An 11,676-nucleotide genomic window follows, 5' to 3' on the forward strand; every position below is an offset into this window, starting at 1 on the left:
AAACCCTACCGCATAGTCAGATATAAAAGGCCCCGAAATGACAAATGTAAAACAATAAAAAAAAGAAGGAAATTAACAGTCTAGTTAATGTAAAAAATTACAAAATAAAAAAAAAAAAAATATGTAACGCAGCAACATACGACAACCTGAATTACAGCGGGCTGCAGACTTGAGTCATGCACATACAGAAGGTGGCGGGGTAAGAATATTAGTCATAATGGACCCAAACCCTCCCTTAATCATTGAATAGTGGTGCAACTGGGAACAATACAAGACGTGTACAAAACAATAAACAAACAACGCATATGATCAACAGCAGCAAGCAACCACTCAATAACAGGCTCCTGACTTGGGATAGGCAAATAATTTAAAGAATGTGGCGGGTTTAAACATGTTAAACTTAGCGGATGCCCAAACCTCCCATAACCTGACAGTGCTGTACATAACAGTAAACTTTGTGACATTACTTAAATTACTTTAAAATGGTTAATAAACGATTTAAGCTGCTAAAGAAATTGTTAACTTTCGAAACTTTTCCCTGCCTCAACTTATCAATGTTGAACTTCGTTTTTGCAACACTTGACACATAGAAAACTTTTCTAACTTAACCATAGTGTTGGTAAAATAAGTTGGCAAATCGGTTTTATCATGTGTTATATGTCAGTTTGGTATGGTTAGGACGTTTGGTAAAGTTCACATACTTTTATGAGAGTTATCCCTCCTTAATATTCATATGCGGATTGCATTCCGTAATACACCTTATCGCTAATCCCGGCTGACCCGTCCGCTTGAACTTTTGACGTCAACAACAATCACTTTTCCATTGTTGCGTCAGATGTTTTGTTTTATGACGTCAAAATTTTACGGGAACCTGTGTGATTTCCAGCAATGGCGGACAAATAGCGATAAGGTGTATTGTATTATATGTTAGTTTATCTTGTTCTCTTGATTTATTGTTACGGTACCATACCATGTGGATGTGTTTTTGAAGAATACAACATTATTATCATACTTTAGTTTAATTACTTATGCCAGAGTAAAGCATAAAACATGGAAGGTCCGCCGTAGTACTTATGCTATTTGAATATTTTAAAAATCTCTCTATATTCTACTAATTACTTTGGTAATTCACCTATAACGATAATTAATCGTTCAAGAAAAAAACATATCTTGTGTATTTAACCAATCATCTTCAGTATCGGATTTTATTTTAGAACGTTGTGGTCTGTTAATGTTTTATTTAAAAAAATGGTAATATGTTACATTATCGAAGATTCGATAGGGGAATTTCTTACTTGTGAGCTGTCACCTCAAGGACCAATAACTCTATAATAAATTTTGACAAAACCAGAAATGTCCAACTACAAAGAAGATATGTTGTCAGAATTTAAGTCAAAGGTTCGGATTTTCAAGTTAATGTTTATTAGTAAATAGGTTACCCCTTCTGTTACCATTAAAAAATTATCAAATCCTTGAGTCGACCACAGGAGTTTGAAATCCTATCAATAAGGGGGTAAAAATATACCAAAGTCGACTATCACAGTAGAGGCTAGAGCTTCTCTCGAAGATTAGTTTGAAATCCTACCAATAAGGGGGTAAAAGCTTTCTTCGAGAGAAGCTCTACTGTGATAGTCGACTTTGGTATGTTTTTACCCCCTTATTGATAGGATTTCAAACTCCTGTGAGTCGACTGAGGCAGACACCACCCAAAACTGAATAATTTATATTTATTCTTATAGTTATAAGAAAACATCCTGTTAAAAGTAGAGAGACCTAGTGTGATTGCCATTTGGAAGCCTCTCCATTTGTAATCTATAACCTATGATCTTCTCTTGTGTTTTCGTGCTATTAAGAATTCATTGTGAATGTCACAATATCCATTGAAAAAGCATGCATAGTAAGAATTCATATGATGTATGCGTACAAAAACTATTTTCTAACCATGCTAATCAAACATGGTCATCATGTACCGTACTCCTTAGACCTTACAGCATAATTACATTATCATACCTGTTTACATTATTTTATTTAGCGAATTTTGTCCAAGATTATAGTAATCTTTCTGATATTGTTTTACATCTCATCCCCTTTATTATTGATTTTGTACAGATAAATGAAGCAGTATCTCTTGTGTCCAAAATTCCAGTGGAACAAAAAGCAGAAGTGTGGAATTTCTGGGAGCTAATTACAATAACAGTAAAGTTATTTACTCAAGTTTATGTAGAAGATCATGTTAGTGTAGACGCAAGAAGAAGCCATGAAGTTACTATTGAAAAATCTGACCACATTGAGGATACTTCAGAAAATAAATCAAAGACTTTTCAGAAGAATAGAGGAAGGTTAAAGAAACAATCTATAAATACAAGTAACATTGAAAATAATAGAGTAGATAACAAATATGAAAGTGATGAAAAAAACACAATAGATAGATATGAGGCTCATAGTGATTCTGACAACGACTCAGTCAGACATGATGTAAAGACAATAGATTTCACTGACCTAATTTCTTATCCCAGTAGTGTTGATACCGTAGTACAACACGATGAGACAGCCTCAATGACAGGGATGCAGTCATGTAGTACACCCTCCACAACCATAGTACCTCACTCTGATGATATCAACACTTCACCAGAGACAATTATTCTTAAAGTACCTCAGCCTGATAATTCATCAGCCTCAGTAGATATAGAAGGTAACAATGATTCTTCTGGTTCATCTCAGGTCAACAAGACATTTGATTCTACAGTGACAATGCATCTGAAAATTTTAGAAAATACAGAAGAATTGTCAGAGACAGAAACTGCAACTTCAGTCATTGATGGAAATTCATCAACCTTAAATAGAGAAACAAGGGAGAACAGTCTAGATTCATCAACAACAGAAAACTCAGTGCATAAAAATGATTCATTTATATTAGAAACTGAAAGTTCTAGCAGTGAAGGAGGTTTGTCAGTTTCAGGCAGTGATCCTATGGATACACAATGTACAAATAAAAACAATGATCAAGTAGTGAAAATTGTTCATGCAGAAATAATTCAGACTGATGTAGTGAAATCAAGAGATAAGGAAAACAAAGTCCCACCATTGACATTAAGAAAGGCAAGAAAAATGAGTAAAGATGAAGATATGTACATAACATGTGAGGATATTGACTCAGACCAAGGTGTTAGATACCTCAACAAGAAAATAGAGCAACCAGTAACATATCTTGATAGAAGGAGCTGTCGACAGAAGCGGAAGGTTCAACATGAAGAGTATGTTTATGAAGTGGCCGCAGAGAGAAAGAAAAAAAGAGAAATACAGAAAAAAGAAGACCCATTCAGATGTGATGTTTGTGGTAGAAAGATGTCCAATCTGACTGCGTTAAAAGGTATTTAATTCTTTTAAAAATTAATTTAATGTTATAGGCAATAAAGCTGCTATCACAGCCAGAGGAATAAACATGTATCATGTATGTAACATAACTTATATATACAGTAGTGATTTAGAAAAAAATATTTTTTAAATTTTCTGTCTTCTCATTTGTTTTTAGTAAGTCTAGTTAGCACATCTGAACTAAAGGCCAACACAATGTATGTGCATTATCGCATAAAAAAATGTCCCAAGTTGGATTTTGCAACTTTATGTCTGGCTATAAATGGCATGCATGTAAAATTTTCTTAAATGTAGCAAACTAATTATCTGTCTATAAAAATTTAAATTGCATTGCAGGGATTGAACTTAAAATTTTGGCATGGTAGCCCACAGCTTAAATTTTATAGCCAATATATATAGTTCTATACAAGAAAAGCAGAAATTACAGTAGCCCACAACAAGTTTTAGGGGCCATTGATGAGTGGGCCCCTGCTAATTTCAAACCCTGCATGATTGTGGCTTAATTCCAAAAGTTGAAACCATACCAATTATTGGTAAACTGAAAACTTTCTTTATCTTAATAATACAAACAACATGGATCATGGTCAAAAAGATACACAGCAGTCCTCAAAACACTACACAGAAAAGTAAAGATTGAGCATGGAATACCCCATTCGGTTGATGACCTCAATTACTTAGGAATGTTCAGCAGAGATAACTTATAACTGAATTTTTTTTTACTATCAAATGAATAATTATTGTTGCATTAAAATTCATTGTTTAATTTTATTTATTTTAGCTCATTCCAGGCACCATTCTGGTCAGCGACCATATGCTTGTACTATTTGTGGTCGGACATTTTCTACTAATGGTAACCGCCTCAGACATGAGAAGTCTCATGCTGGTGATAAAGAATTCCAGTGTATTGAATGTAACAAATGGTTCACGTCTGCTACAAACTTAGAGGTCCACAGAAGGGTTCATACTGGGGAAAAACCTTTTATGTAAGTGGTTATATCAGATTAATAGCGAAATACAAAAAATCAATATAACAATATCAAAATGATGAAAATCTGATAATCTTTTTTAATAAATTAAATGTGTAGCTACATGTAGTGCAGGTAAAAAACAGTGAATTTTGATTGGTCAATTGCAAGCAACATGAGCAATTATTATTCAGAATACTGTTGATTCATTTATTTTTGTGAGCACCAATTTGTGAACTGAGGAAAAAATGCTTCTTTGCAAATATTGGACTTTGTGGTTTTGCTAAAGTCAGCATACCAGTCTGTTGAAAATTTGTTCTCTGTGACAATTTAAATGGTTTATCTACATGTATACCCAAGAAAAATTGGTAGCCACCAATTAATCCACAGTAATTGAAACAAGGTTAAATTAAGCATTATTTCACTATAGAATTTAACATTCTTTTTTTGTTTTCAGGTGTGAACTTTGTGACAAAAGATTTACACAACAGGGATCATTGAAAGCTCACTTAGATCTACATAAAGGAGAGAAGAATTATCTCTGCACTGTTTGTGGTAGAGCTTTCACACAGAAAACAAACCTAGAATCGCATCTTTTGAGACACAACAAAAGTAACAGAAGTTACAAATGTCCAAATTGTAGCTATTCTTTCTTTACAAAAGGTGAGATATGAATATTTACTGTTCAGACACAAAAAGTCATCACCAATTATTGAAAATACATGTAACTGAAGGTTGGTTATTGATTTATTATCAATTTTATGCGACTGTCATACTAGTGAGAGGTTTAGCCTGTTATAAAACCAGGTTTAATCCACCCATTTTCTACGTAAGGAAATGCCTGTACCTAGTCTGCGTATATGACATTTGTTTTCCATTAGTTTGATGTAATTGAGCTTTTAATTTTGGCCATTTGATAAGGAACTTTTTGATTTGAATTTTCCTTAAAGTTCAGTATTTTTGTTATTGTATGTTGGACTCATGGATTCAAATGGATATCTATTCCTTAAATTGGAGTCTGTTCCCATTTCATATTTCAGTCCTAAATGATGGCAAAATTTTAGCCTCTCTCATGGAAATCCTTTGTTCCCATTTCATATTTCAGTCCAAAGTGATTGTATATTTTTAGCCACTCTCATTGCAATCTTTCTTAGTTTTCTAAAATTGATGCCCATTACTTGATACTTACTTGCAATAATGCCTTAGTTGCAAAAAAATATTAAATGAAATTACCAAGTACGGGTGTACAAATTTATTAAAACCAGTTGAGATAAATTAAGAAACATTCTTATTAGCATAATTAAATCAAATTCAACTTTAAAGTTATATTTCATTTTACACTATGCTTTGTTTTGCAGGTGAATTGGAGAGACATTCTTTCAAGCATACAAAAGAAAAGCCTTATTTATGTGATTATTGTCCAAAATCTTTTACAAGGTCACAGTACCTGAATGATCACAAAATTTTACATGTTAACCCAACACCTTACTCATGTAAAAAATGTGAAGAGACTTTTGCTGATTTATCATCATTGAGAAAACACAAACAATGGCATAGAGTTATAGAATCACAAGAACAAGAAGGGGAAGTAACTGATGAACAAGGGGAGATAACTGATGACCAAGAAGAAATACAGGAAAGTATTCAGCAAACTTGTATTGTGACTAGAGATATATCAGGAAGGAAGCAGATTATAATGTCAACTGATACAGATCTGCCAGCTGATGTTCTTCAGCAGTTTGTTGATGGTGGCCATCTTGAATCTGAGGTTACACATATTGTACCTATTATAGATAAAGAGGGCAGTATTACACATGTGGATTCTTTAGACGAAGGCTCTCAAGATATTTATCAGATAACATTCCTAGATGCCAATTCAGACTCTGAACATTCTAATATAATAGCTGCTGTTGATTTTTCAGCAATGAATTTGTTAGCAAATGCAACTGCAAATCAATTTAGTTAATCAACTTTATTTATTGAGAACTAACTGCAACAATATATTTTTTATACAAATATTTATCCAATTTGTGTATTGATTGTAAAAGAAGATATCAAATTAAATGAAAAACCTCAATAGCTATGCTTATACACTGCTTTTATTATTTAACACATTACACTAAATGACCATACTGTGGATTCATTTATTTTCGTGGGTATCAATTTTCGTGGATTGCTAAAAACTTGCATTTTCGTGGATATTTGATTTCGTGGCTTTACCAATCTCTGTATACAGAGCCTAATGAAAATATGTTATTCGTTCAACATTTTAATTCGTGGTTTATCTGTATCCACGAAACCCACGAAAATTGGTATCCAACGAATAAAAATGAATCCACAGTAGTATACACATAAATATCATTCCTTTAGAACACATTACGCTGTATGGTTATACACATAAATCTCATAACATTACATATTACACTTAGTAATAAAAAATAATGGTGCTTTGAAATACCCAAAATATATGTTTATGACCCAGAAATGTTTTACTGTAATTTTGACAAAACTTGTTGGAATTTGATGAAGCTTTGACAGAGGTATATAAATACTTTTAAATATTTTACATTAATTCATATATAGTATATTTCAAATTCTTTTTAGAAATCTTTTGAAGTATTTGAATAATTATCTCATTTTATGAAAATAATATATTTCAATAATGCATCTAAGACACAATTTGTATCCCAACATTGCATTTATTCATAAAATGCATTTTAAAACCAAACTAACGGCCTGCTTTATGAGTGAAAAAAAAGTGTGACACACAGCAACAAACAACAACCACTTAATTACAGTCTTCTGACTTGGGACACACAGAAGGTGGCAGAGTAACTTGTTAACTGGTGCCAAAATCTCCCCCTAACCCAGGACAGTGGTGTAATAGTACAACATAAGAACATACTATAATAATCAGCTGCAAAAGTTTAATAGTTTGACAAACAGATCAAAACAATACAAACACATGAAATTTTCACATGTCATCCTTTATAAATTATGTGGTAGACAGTATTTAGAACATCAGTGGGAAAGTTTGGAAAAACGGCCAGTTTTGCATCATGAATAGGGTCGATATATTTGACAGTATTATAAGTAGAAAAGAGACTTCATACAACATACATGTAAACAATGTACACCACAGTACAGTATAATTGCATCCGGAAAAGAAGTATGTTTTATAACTGTTACCATATACTTTCTAAGTGATACATGTACTAACATAAAATTGTTTTCAATATTTTATCACATGAATACAACTTGATTTTTTTTCTTATATGGGACAATTTTATAACATAAAAGTACTGGTCAGGAATCTGATGTTCAGCAGTTGTTGTTTGCTTATGTGGTTCATAATTGTTTCTCGTTTCTCATTTTTATGCCCCACCTACGATAGTAGAGGGGCATTATGTTTTCTCGTCCGTGTGACCGTCCGTCTGTCCCGCTTCAGGTTAAAGTTTTTGGTGAAGGTAGTTTTTGATGAAGCTAAGTCCAATCAAACTGAAACTTAATACACATGTTCCCTATGGTATGATATTTCTAATTCTAAAGCCAAATTAGACTTTTGACCCCAATTTCACGGTCCATCGAACATAGAAAATGAAAGTGTGAGTTTCAGGTTAAAGTTTTTGGTCAAGGTAATTTTTGATGAAGTTGAAGTCCAATCAACTTGAAACTTAGTACACATGTTCCCTATGGTATGATCTTTTTAATTTTACCAATGCCAAATTTTATTTTTTACCCCATTTCAAGGTCAATTGGAAATGGAAAATGATAGTGCGTGTATACTTTGGACACATTCTTGTTTTATATAGATTAGACAGTTGGTTTTCCCATTTAAATTTTTTCACACTAGTATTTTTTTGGGGCCCTTTATAGCTTGCTGTTTGGTGTGAGCCAAGGCTCTGTGTTGAAGACCATACCTTGACTTATAACGGTTTACTTTTATATTGTGACTTGGATGGAGAGTTGTCTCATTGGCACTAATACCACATCTTCCTATAGCTATATCTATAAACTTGAAAACAATTACTCAGTGCCAGAATTGAAGACTTACTCTCAATCTAGCCTCTTCTTACTCCTAAATACCAACAAGAACTTCGAGCTTGAACATAAATAAAAAAAACTAGAGGCTCACAAGAGCCTGTGTCGCTCACCTTGGTCTATGTGCATATAAAACAAAGGACACATGGAGTCATGACAAAATTGTGTTTTGGTGATGGTGATGTGTTTATAGATCTTACTTTACTGAAAATTCTTGCTGTTACAATTATCTCTATATATAATGAACTTGGCCCAGTAATTACAGTGGAAAATATTTGAAAAAATTTACAAAAATTTACGAAAATTGTTAAAAATTTACTATACAGGGCAATAACTCCTTAAGGGGTCAATTGACCATTTTGATCATGTTGACTTATTTGTAGGTCTTACTTTGCTATACATTATTGCTGTTTACAGTTTATCTAATAATATTCAAGATTATATAAACCAAAAGCTGCAAAATTTTCTTAAAATTACCAATTCAGGGACAGCAACCCAACAACGGGTTGCCTGATTGGTCTGAAAATTACAGGCAGATAGATCTGGACCTAATGAACAATCATCATTACACATTTTTTTAAATTAGATACCCTAATAATGATTGTGAACAAGTTTGGTTAAATTTGTCTTAGAAGTTTCAAAAAAGATTTTTATAAAAGATTACAACCAGGTGCTCCGCAGGGCGCAGCTTTATACGACCTCAGAGGTCGAACCCTGAACAGTTGGGGCAAGTATGGACAAAACATTCAAGCGTGATACAGCTCTGAATTTGGATTGTGATCAAATTTTTGACATTACATGGTTTTTTTTACACAAAACAAATGTCAAGATTTTACAAATCAATTAAAGATTTCTTCTTCAAACTTATTTCAATCTAAAATTAAATAGTTGACACAGCATAGGTTTCTGACACAGAATGAATGTGGTCTAATGAACTTAAAAAATTTTTTTTTGCCTTTGAGCAATTCACTATGCTGTTGAATATTAATCCTCTCAAAATAATGTTTGAAGAAATTTTCTTTTTATTTATGAAATCTGAAATGAGAAAAATTTAACCCCCCCCCCCCCCCCCCCCCCATTTTTAATTTCACATCCCCGTTTCCCTTTTTCCAAAACTGATATCAATTCAAATTTCTAATGGAGTTTGCAACAATAACTACTCTTTTAAATACATCATAAAATATTAAAATGTAAAATAAAGTGCTTGTTATCACTGAATGGTAAAGATTGGTTGGTAGTAAAAGTGAATATACATTGTTTATTGTATAAAACAATAAAAAAAACTTCATCAGCAACATTTTATATTGGCAAATTTCCAATGAAGTTATTTACATAAAGTTATTGGCAAATAAAAATAGAAAATGACATCATAGTCATGTCTGGCAAATGTCCAACATACATTTATCTAAAAGCATTTTAGATAAGATAAGGAAAAAAAGCTTCATCAGCAACATTTTATATTGGCAAATTTCCAATGAAGTTATTTACATAAAGTTATTGGCAAATAAAAATAGAAAATGACATCATAGTCATGTCTGGCAAATTTCCAACATATATTATCAACTACTATTCTATACAAAGAAAGATAACTCCAATTGAAAATTAATTGCTATTGCACAATATTGTGCAATTAGATATTTCTTGCTATTGTGCAATACTGTGCAATTGAAAATTTCTTGCTATTGCACAATACTTGATATGAAATCCTGATTTGGACCAACTTGAAAACTGGGCCCATAATCAAAAATCAAAGTACATATTTAGATAAAGCATATCAAATAAGCCCAAGAATTTAATTTTTGTTAAAATCAAACTTAGTTTAATTTTGGACCCTTTGGACCTTAATGTAGACCAATTTGAAAACTGGACCAAAAATTATGAATCTACATACACAGTTAGATTTGGCATATCAAAGAACCCATTTATTCAATTTTTGATGAAATCAAACAAAGTTTAATTTTGGACCCCCATTTGGACCAACTTGAAAACTAGGCCAATAATTAAAAATCTAAGTACATTTTTAAATTCAGCATATCAAAGAACCCCAAGGATTCAATTTTTGTTAAAATCAAACTAAGTTTAATTTTGGACCCTTTGGACCTTAATTTAGACCAATTTGAAAACGGGACCAAAAATTAAGAATCTACATACATAGTTAGATTCGGCATATCAAAGAACCCCAATTATTCAATTTTTGATGAAATCACACAAAGTTCAATTTTGGACCCTTTGGGCCCCTTATTCCTAAACTGTTAGGACCAAAACTCCCAAAATCAAACCCAACCTTCCTTTTATGGTCATAAACCTTGTGTTTAAATTTCATAGATTTCTATTTACTTATACTAAAGTTATGGTGCAAAAACCAAGAATAATGCTTATTTGTGCCCTTTTTGGCCCCTAATTCATAAACTGTTGGAACCAAAACTCCCAAAATCAATCCCAACTTTCCTTTTGTGGTCATAAACCTTGTGTTAAAATTTCATTGATTTCTATTTACTTATACTAAAGTTATTGTGCGAAAACCAAGAATAATGCTTATTTGTGCCCTTTTTTGGCCCTTAATTTCTAAACTGTTGGAACCAAAACTCCCAAAATCAATCCCAACCTTCCTTTTGTGATCATAAACCTTGTGTCAAAATTTCATAGATTTCTATTTACTTAAACTAAAGTTATAGTGCGAAAACCAAGAAAATGCTTATTTGGGCCCTTTTTGGCCCCTAATTCCTAAAATGTTGGGACCAAAACTCCCAAAATCAATCCCAACCTTCCTTTTGTGGTCATAAACCTTGTGTTAAATTTCATTGATTTCTATTCACTTTTACTAAAGTTAGAGTGCGAAAACTAAAAGTATTCGGACGACGACGACGCAGGACGACGACGACGCAGGACGACGACGCCAACGTGATAGCAATATACGACCAAAAAATTAAAATTTTTGCGGACGTATAAAAATTAATGAAAAATTGTAAAAAATTGACTATAAAGGGCAATAACTCCTTAAGGGGCCAACTGACCTTTGTGGTCATGCTAACTTTTTTGTTTATCTCTATCTATAATAAAATTCAAGATAATAACCAACTAGAGGCTCTCAAGAGCCTGTGTCGCTCACCTTGGTCTATGTGCATATTAAACAATGGACACAGATAAATTCATAACAAAATTGTGTTTTGATGATGGTGATGTGTTTATAGATCTTACTTTACCGAACATTCTTGTTGCTACAATTATCTCTATCTATAATGAACTTGGCCCAGTAATTACAGTGGAAAATATTTTCTAAAAATCTACAAAAATT

The 11,676-nt window shown here is 32.5% G+C and overlaps 1 protein-coding gene across 1 annotated transcript; it reads left to right on the forward strand.

Moving 5' to 3' along the window:
* Window positions 1–1,309: 1,309 nt before the first annotated feature.
* On the forward strand, window positions 1,310–6,356 carry LOC143045867 (uncharacterized). The gene is made up of 5 exons (XM_076218687.1): window positions 1,310–1,398; window positions 2,110–3,370; window positions 4,154–4,358; window positions 4,798–5,003; window positions 5,699–6,356. The coding sequence occupies exons 1-5, from the start codon at window positions 1,354–1,356 to the stop codon at window positions 6,304–6,306; spliced, it is 2,325 nt and encodes a 774-aa protein (XP_076074802.1). The 5' UTR covers window positions 1,310–1,353; the 3' UTR covers window positions 6,307–6,356.
* Window positions 6,357–11,676: the final 5,320 nt, after the last annotated feature.

Source organism: Mytilus galloprovincialis, chromosome 1, assembly GCF_965363235.1.
Source record: "Mytilus galloprovincialis chromosome 1, xbMytGall1.hap1.1, whole genome shotgun sequence".
Taxonomy (NCBI): Eukaryota; Metazoa; Mollusca; class Bivalvia; order Mytilida; family Mytilidae; genus Mytilus; species Mytilus galloprovincialis.